The sequence below is a fragment of the Geospiza fortis genome, unplaced genomic scaffold (genome assembly GCF_000277835.1).
Source record: "Geospiza fortis unplaced genomic scaffold, GeoFor_1.0 scaffold8, whole genome shotgun sequence".
In the NCBI taxonomy this organism is placed as follows: domain Eukaryota; kingdom Metazoa; phylum Chordata; class Aves; order Passeriformes; family Thraupidae; genus Geospiza; species Geospiza fortis.
In genome coordinates this window covers 2,441,291-2,454,065 of record NW_005054414.1, presented here as the reverse complement: position 1 = coordinate 2,454,065, position 12,775 = coordinate 2,441,291, and the positions used below count along the sequence as shown (strand labels likewise).

General features: G+C 44.3%; 1 protein-coding gene across 1 annotated transcript; it reads right to left on the bottom strand.

The window, feature by feature from the left end:
- Positions 1 to 9,387: 9,387 nt before the first annotated feature.
- On the bottom strand, positions 9,388 to 12,753 carry MED21 (mediator complex subunit 21; the record flags this gene model as incomplete). The annotated part of the gene is made up of 3 exons (XM_005426436.2): positions 9,388 to 10,130; positions 12,299 to 12,399; positions 12,630 to 12,753. Coding segments are annotated over 3 exons (402 nt in total), but the record flags the coding sequence as incomplete, so codon positions are not given.
- Between the last annotated feature and the right edge of the window lie 22 nt (positions 12,754 to 12,775).

Genomic DNA, 12,775 nt, shown 5'->3' with positions numbered 1-12,775 from the left:
GGCTATTCCCCCCCCCCCCAACCCCCAACTTATACCCATTTCACAAAGTTTATTTATTGTAAATCCCCATCCTTTGCAATATTAAGGCATGCAAGCTTAAAACACCTGATTAAATGGTTTCCTGGGTTTGGAGCATTATTGTTCTCCAAAATGTGGCACCTCACTGGCTGTGTGGGGGAGAAAATCAGCCTCAGACAGGAAACCCTAGAAATACAGCTTTCATGTTGTAGTGTCATGTCCAGAGGACACTGTGGCTTTGGTCACTGTTGTGCATGTGGCCCTGGTGACAAAGGGAGACACCTCCCCTTTAAACTGCTGTTGAATTACAGCAGGCCCTAGTCCTTCCCTGGTCCTTTTATCCTGTCAGACTGCAGGCACAGCTGGAGTGTGGTGGGCACACAGATCTGTCTGCACTGGGGAACCTGACTGATTTGTCTTTTGAGTAACTTGCCCCATCCTTGCCCCTCACACACACATTTGCCGCCCTCCCAGGTAACAAAGGCCAGCTTTGTCCCCAGCTGATGCCACTTCATCTGGTGGCCAGCACGGAATGGAGCAGTTCTGTGGTTCTTTGGGTAGATCTCCTTAAAGCTGCTGCAATGAGGGACACAAAGGAAATCCTTTCCTACTGCTCCCAGGCAAAATGCTGGGTTTGGATGGACAAACAGTAACACCTGTCCCTCCAGATGGGGTATCACTGCAATTTATTACTGCAATAATAAAAACTTGTGCACAATGTTCACCTTTTGTTTTCTAATAACTCTTTGTTTGTTCCGTTTAATTAGCCACCAAATCTAGCTATTCTAGGGTCTCCCTGTCTCAAGTGTCTGTTCCAGGAGTGTGTAGGTCAAGCCAGCCTTCCCTTAAGAGAGGCATGAATTGTATCCCTCTGAAACCTGTGTCCATGGAGTGAATCTGAGAACTCACTCAAGTCTCTCAAGTGGGATTTTTTTCATCTCCATGCTCATCACCTGAAACTATTCAACCTGGGGTTACAGACTGTTCTGGAATGGTGAATCTTTGCATCCCTTTTCCAATTTTACTCTCTGTCTGTGTGCAAAGACTGGAGGCTGTACCACATCCACGCATTCTCAATCCATCCGTCTGGATAAGTGACAATGTGAGTGATTCCAGGCAAGGTGGAACAGTTTTGAGAGAAAAGCCTGGCATTTAATCTAGTGCTTGACAGAGTGGTGTGTGGGTATCCCTTGAAAACTGTGAGCAAACATGATCACAGACAGTTCAAACAGAGACTCTGTTCTCTACAACTGTGCTCTTCTAGATTGAAGATGCGCTCTCAAAGGATTGAGCTGAAGATTTTGAAAGAAAGGAATCCATCCAGCTGGTCACAAGGAAGAGTGCCTCCTTGTAACCAATTTTGGACACTTCTCTCCTCAGCACAAGGTTAAGGAGTGTTAAAACACCAGAACAATGCATTTCTGGCAAGTGCAGCAGCTGCCTTTATTGTGTCTGGTCGAGAGTTCCTGAGTACATCAGGATTATGAATCATAAGCAAAAAAGAGAATTCAAAGTTGTGCAGTGCAATGTCTCCTCACAAGCATTCCAGTGCAGCCCTGCAGTCTCATTTCTGGGAAATTCCATCCCCTTTGACCTCAGTGGGGCAGAGTAATAAATCTCTGCTAACACCAGAGATCAGGTTTTGTGCGTACTCTGGTCAGAATTCACATAACAAGGGCTAAACACAGGATAAAAGAGGAAGGGGCTGCCAGAGGGGGCAAAACCAGCTGCACAGCACCACGTAGTGTTTAATTCCAAGAATCCAGTGACACAACCCAAACACAGTAACCACACCACCATGGCCCAGGAGCCACCAATACTGGAAAACCACAGGAAGTGAGCACAGATGATCAAGGGCACAGTTAAGGTGCCCATTCCCTGCAGGAGTACAATGAAGTGCTTGGATAATCTAAGAAATAATCCAATTCTACGCCATGAAGAGGTAACAAAGAATTTTAACAATCTCTAAGGCTGGGGCTGATGTCTTTTTGAAAAGCAGTGAGTCACAATGGCTTGGACTGAACACAGGTGACTGGAAAATGTACAGTTAATTGCCAAAGTTCTGCAGTCCCTCACTGTCAGATGGGACGGACAGAAAGGAACAACAAGTTCCCTTTAGGAGGGGAACAACAACTCCTTTGCACTTTAACTTTGTTATTTCAGGAGTTACATTGTTACAGCTTTATTCTGGCAACCACCAAGCATAAAGAGCTGTGCAGGACATAGGCACAATCTTGCTTATTGTGGTAAATATTATCACTTCATTACTCTAATGATGAGATTCATTTCTGACTCTACTCCATAGGATTCTTCCTGATAGATTTTCTCTGAAATGAATGGCTTTTTGCATTTTAGCCTACAATTTACTGTGTATTCCGCAGCCCATCAAAGTCAGGTCTTCAGATGAGGTTAATATCCACTGTTACAAAACAGACAATTAAATATGACTTAGTCATAAAGAACAAGTCACACAGTTCAGGATCACTGGCATCTACAGATGCTGAGACATTTTGTTAAGACATACAAGCTCATGACAACTTTTGCGAAGAGAAAATTGATCCCTCACTACCCAGCTACACCTGAGATTAATACCACTGCCTTTTATCATGCCCCACCTCCTGAATTCCTTCTCCTGTTAGACAGGTTGGCAGGGATTTATTACTCAATTACTTTTAATTGGTCAATTAAGGACCAGGTGGAAGGAACCACTCAGGTGCAAGTGGATCCCAACTCATTCACCTGCAGCTGCTTCAAAATACCTGCAGAGGAAGCAGCCAAACACAATTGTTCTCTGCTGAAAAATACTAATGCCAGAGCAGAATTGTCCTTTGCACGCTTGAGCACACCAGAACAAGTCAGAGCTGCTCCTTCTGCCTCACTGGAGGATTTCACTCCCTCTCACCACATAAGCTGGCCTGTTGGAACCACAGGAAGGATTTCTCTTGCTGTTGACCAACACCAGCAAGGGCAGATCCCACCCTGTGCTCCCCATGGATCTGTGCGGCACACTGAAAGCCTCGGGCCTTATAGAGTGCCTGGGAATGTGAGTTCTCCTTTGCTGAAGCACTCAGGTTGGGGTTCTTGGATGCCAAAAGCAAGCTAGAACACTCCACCCAGATCCACTTCAGGTACCTTTCCATAGCTGGCTTCCACAGCACAAATTAAAACCATGTAATTTGAACCAGTTCCACCATTGTATGTTCCAACTCAGTGCCTTTTGGGGAAGGAGGACGACATCATGCACCCTTTAGTAATCAAATTTAGGTGTGACTTGGCTTCTCCATTGCTGAGGGTGAATGCACATCCATGCTGCAGCCCTAGCCCTGACTGATGCTGTGAGGAGTGAGGAGGGACACCAGGACATCTGCTGAGAGTTGGCAGTAGACACTCACTCACTGCCCTTGAATCAATCTAAGATGTTTTTTCTTCTTCTCTGCAGTGTTTCCCTTCCACAATTTTACACTGTGCCTCTGTAAATCCCACAGGAGCTGCACAGAGAGGCACATGCTCTGCTTTGTGGTGCTGAGGACAGTCAGGATGCCTCCTTAGCTTCACACACACATACCTGGGACCAGGGAGATACAGGATCTGCTTCCACTCCATCAATCACCATTTGACAACAGCTGGACGATTCTGGTGGCTTTTCTGATAGCTGGACAAATTACTGCACTCTCACTGCACTGCCACACAGGGAAAGCTTCCTGGCAGCAGCCTACTGCTGTTTTTAGACCACCACCAAGAGAAAACCTCCATTGCCAAAGCTATGCCTTCAATTCCAAGTCCAGTAAACACCCAGGGTGCTCACTGGCACATCTGAACACTGCCCAGTTTTCAGAATGAATCCTTGCTTATATTGTTTGCTGACATGAGCATTCAAAATAAAATGGCAGGCTGACTGTTAGGAGAACCCACACTTTTTCTGATACCTCTGGAGAGAAAACAGAGAGAGGGAACAAGATTTTTTTTTCTTTTCAGCAAGGTTTGTTAGATTGGGAACAATTGTATCCGGACTGCCCTGACATTCTTCCTTCTATATCAACCTTCTTCAGTGTTGAAATAAAATCTGCCTTCCCCTGTCTTTCCCAGTGGAAGTCACCAAGCACATATACTGTTACTTCTGCCTATTCATCATTCTGCAATACCTGGAGAAAGCACCAGAGAAACTCCTGCAGAAACTCTACCTCCACAATCTCAAGTGTAAGGGCCCTCTTCTTCTGAGCTCTTAGCTTCAAAGGTGTTGTGCTTTCTTTTAATGAATGCGGCTTCTCTCTCTTTCTCAGGTCATGGCTTGAGAAAACAATTGGGATTTTTTTGTAGCACTTGTGGAAAGTTAATGTGCATTTAATTGCTTTCCCACACAGCCATAGAACAGAGTACATTTTTTCCTGAAAGAAGGCTTTTATTCCAATCTTCTCTTTTTAAGTGGGCAGGGTGGAGGAAGGATGTCTCAGAGCAAAATTACACAGTCCCTACTCAGCTACAAATTTCTACTTCACAAAATTATTCATTTAGGCCATCAGTGAAGCGTGTAAGAGGCTAAACCCAGGACCCAAGAAATATTTACAATAAGCAAATATCAAGTTAAAATGGTCAGTGGAAAACCCTTTGCACTGTTGTGTTATGCTTTTTGAGTGTTAGGTACAAACAGAAATTCAAAAGAAACATGGTTCTGGTGTAAACAGCTGTAAAATAGACAATCCTTTGTGCTCAGAGCATGAGGCGAATGTGTTCAGCTGCTTGTCCATGCCGAGTGAGTAAGCAGCAGCAGCAAGAATATAATATTCCTGGTCTAGCTACAGTGAACAAGCCTACAAGGCTTTCCAGGAAACAAAAACAAACATAAAACCTGCATCTAAGTGTACACAAACAGCATGCAGTCATTGTCAAGCTGCACTCCTTCAAAGCATGTTACACTAAAAACATTGAAACAGACAGAAGCTTCCTGAAGATCAGTTCCACTGTGGATGCCACTTAAGGCAAGCACCTAAAACTTGCTGACATACCTGAAATGTGAACATAAGCTGGCAAACTTTGTTTTCTGTGCTCTTTGTTGCTCAAACATGGGTTACAGGTAAAAAGTTACTGTCAGTCAATCAATAAAATGGTTTTAAGTCAATAAAAGTTATTCAGGCTTTCTTCCACAGATCTAAAAGAAAAAGCTAGAATAAAACTTTTTCTCTAGCCTCAGGTTTGATGCCTGAAAATTGCACTTTTGTTGTTTCTTATGTAAGACTATATAACAAGTGATGTAAAACACAAATACAATTTTTTTCTGTAGAGGAGTCTGCCTTTGTCTAACAGTGAGTCAGCATCATCTGACAGATCAATTTTCTCTAAGTGTAGGATGTGGATTTTGCATATCACACTCTCCAAGGGCACCTGTTGGAAACTTGGGTCACTACAGCGTGGAATTTCACACCACACATAAGGTCAACTCAGTGGCCTCCCAGCACATCACAAAGTCTCATCAATAGGAATGAGGCTGATACGAGATACCTCAAGTTTTCTGCCCTCCAGATCTGCCTTTCTATAATGGGGACACAACATTCCTTAACACGTGGTTGGTTCTTTCTGAAGCTGTGTGTGTCTCACATCCACAGGATCAAGAGGAGGGACCTCAGGAGGAGTCTAATTCCACCTCCTGAGCAGAGGTCAGTCAGCTGTGAGGTCAGATGAGGCTGGCCAGAGCTTTAAGCAGCCAAGTCTTGAAAAACCTCCCAGGATTTTCAGCTTCTCTGGGCACTGTGTTGCAAAATTTATTTGTCCCAATGTGGAAAACGCTTTTCCTTGTGATCAGTCTGAACCTGTGTTGTTCCAATCTCTGTCTACCATCATCCTCCTTCTGCCAAGCACGACTGTGAACAGCCTGGTCCTGTCTTTTCCTAAGCCCCCATAGGTGTGGGCAGGCTGCTGTTAGGTGTCCCCAAAGCCATCCCACAGGCAGGCTGCTCTTAGGTGTCCCAAAGCCATTTCTGTTCCCAGCCTAGCTCCCTCAGCCTCTCCTCACAGGGGATGTGCTCCAGCCCATGCTGACCCTGGGGGCCCACACTGTTGGGAGTGTTCCAGGTGCACTCCAACATGTGCTGAACACAGGGAAGTGATCACTTTCCTTGATCTCCAGGCTGTGCTCCCCCTAACACAGCCCGGGATGCTGCTGGCCTGTTGTATTCCTGGGCCAGCTGCTGGGTCACGCTCAGCTGGCTGTGTACCAAGGTCTGAGCTCCATCTGAGCAGAGCAGCTCTCCAGTCTGCCAGTCTCTCGCCTGTATTGTTGAAAACTCCCAGAATCTTTTGGTATCAAGTCTGTGGAGATGGCCAAGACACTTTCCCCATGCCACACACAGCAGAAGCTCCCAGATCTTCCAAGATCATCTGCATTAGAAGCCAAGATTATACAGACATTAAGCTAAAATAATGTTAATGCACTTTCCCCAGTACCTTTAAAAACAAGTGTACAAATTCCTCTGTATTCTTGTCTCTGAAAAAGAGAACAGCTGCTGTGAGGTGTTCCTTTCCTCCAAGCATGGCTGTTTATAGTAAAGAATACTAGGCTTTGATCAGTAGCTTATGTTTACTAAATTGATTCCAACATCTTTGCCAGTGGGCTGTATGGATTCCCAGCGTGAGATGCTCCTGCTCATTTGAAGTGGCTGAGATTATTTTTCAATGGAATTTTCCATCATGCTCTGTACTATCTTTCTTCAAAGCACAATTTGTTCACTGGACAGTACTCCTTGTCCAACATAACGTGCAGAACCATTGCTCAACACTTTTGTTTTCTTCCCACATGCTCTACCTCCATCTATTCTCTTGTCTCAACCTAAGTTTCCTTTCACAACTCTCTTGCAGGTAATACATTTGTTACCAGCTGCTATGTCCGCCTTGTTTTGCCCCCCTTCGTCCCCCTCTCTCTGGTATTAAAATTTGGGAAGCAGTAAAGGCTTCTCAAGGAAGACACAATGTCACACAGGCTGGGGGTGAGCAGAGGGAGCAGCCCTGGCAGAAGGACCTGGGGGCTGTGGATGAGAGCTGACCCTGCCCCAACCCAGAGCCCCAGGGCAGCAGGGCAGGGGGGATTCTGCCCCTCTGCCCCTCTCTGCTGAGCCCCCCTGCAGGGCTGCATCCAGCCCTGGGCCCAGCACAGGAAGGACAGGGAGCTGCTGGAGCCAGGCCAGAGCAGGGACACCAAGGGGATCAGAGGGATGGAGCAGCTCTGCTGGGAGGAAAGGCTGAGGGAATTGGGATTGTTCAGCCTGGAGAAGAGAAGGCTCCAGGGTGACCTCATTGAGGCCTTACAGGGCCTGAAGGGAGCCCACAGGAAAGATGGAGACTCTTGACAAGGGCCTGGAGTGACAGAACAAGGGCTAATGGCTTCACACTGACAGAGAGGAGGTTTAGATTGGGTATTAGGAAGAAATTCTTCCCTATGAGGGTGCTGAAGCCTTGGCACAGGTTGCCCAGAGAAGCTGTGGCTGCCCCATCCCTGAAAGTGTCCAAGCCAAGGTTGAATGGTGCTCTGAGCAAGCTGGGACAGTGGAAGGTGTCCAGCAGGGGGTTGGAACGAGACGAGTTTTAAGGTCCCATTCCATTCTATAACTCTCTGACTCTCACACTTTTTCTAATGCACTAAAAGTAGGAGTGCTATAAATGACCCAGACCCTGTAGTCCTGCATGCCCTACAATTCTTGCCTGAGTACAAGCAGATCACTACCATCACACAGTGTGTTCTGAACAGAGATGTTCAAACCCCAATAGCAGCAGCTGGACAAATCAGCACATGATAAAGGGCAAAGGAATCCACATCTCCAGCCCCTATCTAATGCTATGTCCATTAAACAGCTGTAGCAAATCAATGTTTTCCCTATTTTCTTGTGTCAGACCCAACAGAAGATACACACTTTGCTGACCAAGCTGCAGACTGTGAAAGAGCAGGTGAAAATCTACAACAGCTCAAGTGTTGAAACACTGAACATACTTATGATAAAACTTATTTATACTCTGGTTAAGGTCTACTTCCAAGTGTGACCACTTATTTGGTGCTTAAACAGCAACTAGAAGCAAGAGCTACCACAGTTACGCAGTATCAGGCTGCAGAAATAGAGCACATTTCAGAAATAAAAGAAGGCTACAAAATGGAAAGAACTGTGGTTCCTGAAGATGTACTGTCTCCCACAGCTTCCAAGTTAACAAGTGTGAGGTGATGCACATGTTAAGCTGTAAAAGGGAATCTACTATGAAGATCAAATCCCTTTTCCAGCAACGTATCTCAATTTAAGACATCTCAAAAAAAATCCACAAAGCCCAAACTTTTCCCTCTTTTCAAGTCCACTAATTCAAAAAGCAAGCAAACAACAAAAATTCACCCCACCCTAATCCAAACCATTTTGAGAAGCACTGGATGTAGTTTTTCCAGAAAAAACCAAAAACCAGGCCCCAGGACTGACTTGAAATGAAAATCTGGCCTCTCAAGCCTCCCCAGGACATGGGCAAAATAAATCAAGGACAAGCTACCGTAGGCCTAGGGCTGTACTGTAGTCTGTTCACCCTCCAATCTTTTTTTCCTTCTGCAGAATCTGATAGTACAAGAGTTCCAGAACAGCAGATTGAATTTATGACTACAGATATGCACATAAGCAATTAAATACTAGTCTCATTAAGCACTTACAGTTTTAGTATTTGTTGGAGGTATGAACACTTTTGTCATTTTTAATCCTCAAAACACTGTGCTGTGCTACACTTGTTGAATGCTAAAGGCATTTTTGAATTGCTCTGATTTGTCTGGGTGCATTAGCAATACGTGTAAGTTTCAAGTCAATGACAGTGTAGTCAATATATAGAAACAGGTGATTTTGATGAGGAAACAAGCAGATGTTATGTGGCAACAAACAACATCCTGCAATAACAAGGCTAGTAACTCAAAACAACAGAAAATGAGCAAGTTTAAGCCCAAGTTCATGCTTTGAACCCTACATTAGCTGCTGGTTTGGTGTTGGGGTTTTATTTCAAATATCATAAGAGACACTAGTATTTCTCTAGTCCTACAACAAAGAGCAGAAACTGACTCTGTGATCGAGTGTGTGAAGATAAATACAACTCTGTAGAGCACCTTGGGGACAATGGGAATCTTGCTGCTTATGATCACAGCACTCATACAGCAGCCACTGCTTACACTGAAAAGCAGCTTTATGTAATAAGCTATTTTCAGTTTTCTCACTGCTGATTTTTATCCAGTCATCCAATGCTTCCTCATCACTGCCTGCTTTAGAGGCACTCATCAGTTGCCAAGAAAATACAGAATATCAGTAAAAGCAGAGAAATAGCACAAGCAAGAGCAAGTGTGTCAGCGGCAACAATGGACTCAAAGGCTCATTTGTGAATTACAAACAATAATAAATGTCAATATCAGACACCTGCAGGTTTATTTCATTGTAAATGCGATGCCAATGACAAGAACAATAAGTCTGTAAACATCAGAGTTCACTTATCCTTTCATATGCTCTGTAAAGGGTGGTAAAGCAGCCAATCAACATTACCAGTACTGGTAATTAAAACATGACCATCACTGCATTCACAGCACTGTCTCCAGGGAACTCTGGCCAATCCTAGGTGTCTAAGGCTTACAAAAAAAAACATACCACGACCATAGTGGGATCAACTTATACAAATACTTGTAATAGGTAACAGATTCGATTGAAGTCATATTTGCGAACAGAAAGCTCGTTTTAGGTCAAAGAAACATCCACGCCGCTCCGGAACAGAGCCCCTGTAGAAGCGTTTCTCACACAAAACCCGCAGCCGAGCGGTGCCCAAGCCGCCGCTCCCGACGCGGAGCAGAGCGGGGCAGCCCCGTGGGAGGGCCAGGCCAGCCCAGCCATTCCCGGCGTATCCAGAGGCGTTCCCGAGGCTCTCGGGCAGGGCCGCGCTGCCCCCTGGCGCTACGAGTCGGGCAGGGGCTGGCTGTGGGTGCCGCTCCGCGTCTTCAGCTGCGACTGGGCGATGTCGGCCAGGGCGCTCTGGATCTTCTCGAGCAGCACATCCCCGCGGTACACCACCTCCTCCAACCGCGCCGCCGCCTCGTGGTTCTCCTCCTCCAGCCGGTGCAGGCTCGCAGCCTTCAAAGCAAAACCGGGATCATGCCCAAAGATTTTTGGCTGTTTATGTATTTTTCATATATTCGTGTCTCTGGATACTACTATCACATAGTCCTAGAATTCTTCCTACCGTTTCCCTTTAGAACAATAAGCTAAACCTTCTAATGCATACTTGGAACTCTGTTCAGTCTTATTCTTATGAAGAAGAAGCCTGACTGAGATGTTTTGTTTTCCAACCAGAATCGGAGAACTCACAAGAAATGGGGCAAAGAAGCACCTGGAACAATTCCAATGGGGTAGAATGCAAGGAAAACTACCAAACCAACTACTCTTCTAACTGGCAATATTTATTAGATGTGCTAATTTGTTAAACTTATAAAATTGTAGAAATCTGATGCCGGGTGTGCCCATGACCATTGGGACACCTGGAAGCTTCCAATAAAGGCCTGCTTTTTATTTTACTATTTTAACACTCTTGCAAGCGTTTCCTTTTTTGATATTAGGCAACAGGGAAAAGCAAGGATCTTCAACAGAACCCTGAAGTGACTTTGCTACTCAAGGATACTGAGGAAACAGCTGGTGCTCCCTAAAAAGAAAAAGATTCTCTTGTTTAATAGTTGACTGCAACTAATTCACAGATTAAAGCAGAATTTGTACTGTCAACTTCACCAAAAGGGAAGTCACAAGGGGCAGGTAAATTGTGCTAAGCATTCATCTAGCAGCTCCTTTTATCACTTAAGACAAGACTCAGATCTGAAACATACACCAAGACAACTTTAGTACAAACAACTTTTTTCTATTTTCTAATTAACCAAGTATTATCTACCACTTCTCAACTAAACCTATAGTGCATATTTGAGAATGTTTCAAGCATCTTCAAAACCATTTCTTTGAAGACTATCAGAATATTTAATACTGCACCAAATTAAGAAACAGAAAATAAAAATCAAAACTGGAATCCAAGTGATGGAATCCAAGCTAATTTATCTTAAAATCACACCAGACAGAAAGTATCAGAAATTTTTGTGACATGAAGTTCTTCATTAAGACAGTAAGAAACTGTTGAAGTATCACCTCTAAGGAAAGCATGTCCCTACTGGATCACCAGCTCCTCCTTCTGGAGCACCCTGCTCTGCCCACACCAGCTGCCACTTTGATCAGACCCTGCTCAGTCACGGAATAAACTGGAATCTGTCTGCAGCAGGCATTCTATCTTCAGCTATTAAAAATGCACTTAGAGGAAATTATGCTAGTGTTAACGAGGCCAATTAGGATGTTCAGCAATTACTGTCAGTAGAAAAGTTCCCAAATTTAACCTCCTCTGTTTAAAACCAAACGTGATGCCACTGCCAAATCATTTCTCTTTGGCCCATTCGCTGTCAATCTGTAAAACACTTCTGAATGGTTACAGAGTATCAATGCAGGTTTAAAACTTCTAGGCGATCTTAAAGGAGCTCATCAGGTTTGTCAGGTTTGTATTCTACATCCTTTGTGCATTCCAAAAAGGAAATACTTTATGGAAAATCCAGCCATTAAGAGTCAAAAAAAAAAAAAAAAGAAGATGGTTTTAATAGGTAAAATCTGTGAAACAATAGGAAAAAAAAATAAAAACCAAGTTTGACTGGTTCAAAGGAAGACTCCTTGTTATTAAAAAGTGATGGAATTATTTTGTGACGGAGCTGAAGAACTTAAAGGACACCCTGCAAACTCTTTAACCAGAAACAAAGTGGAAGAACAAAAGACTTCTGTAGTGCTGGTTTTGCAGCTACAAAATGAAATGTGAGAAAATAAGAATTATTACACAAAGGGAAAAAAAAAGAATAAAACAATGCACAAAGCATCAGTACAGTAGTTATATTTGTTCTGTTGTTCTGTTAATATCTGAAAAAGAAAAAAAGATGAGCAGTTTCCAGTATAGTGGTGGCATAATAAATTCACCTTTTTTTTTTACATTTTAACACAAAACCAAGCCAAAAATATTGTCACTGATTATAATCTTATTTGGAACTAGATGCAAGTTCAGTATTTCACACTAAGCCTACAAAGTACTCACTCATAAAAAATTCAGGTTTGTACTAAAATAATTTTTCAATGACGCCATGGCTTAGAGATGAAAAAATGTGTTTTAAAAAAAAGGAGGAAGTTTGCCTTCAGGAGCCTTCTGATACTGGAATTAGGAAAACTCCTACCTGCAAAGCTGCTGTGGATTCTTCACTGGGCAGGGAATCTATGAGAACATCGATATCCTTGGCAGTGCGAGCGATCAGAGCTGCGAACAGCTGGGCATACTCTGCACAAAACACAGCACAACTCAGGCAATCACTCAGGGAATTACGAGAAACAAGCACAACTCTGCTGTCACAATGCTATGCAGAAAAGTGCAGCCGGCATCCACTGACGACTTACCTCCACCACTCCACCAGCTAAGGGGGAATTATTTGCCGAGGCCGGATTTTGCATTCGCGAGCGCACTGCCCCGCAGCACGTTCGCGTGGAGGGGACGCAGGGAGCCAGACTCACCTTCCGTGGGGTTCACGGGCTGATCCTTGTTTATGGCCGTCTGGATGTTGCTGAAGGAGGCCGGCGGGCCGCACTGCTGCAGCACTCCGATGGCGTTACAGAACTGGTCCGCGAGCTGCCGGCACCAATTAACACGGCGTTAATCA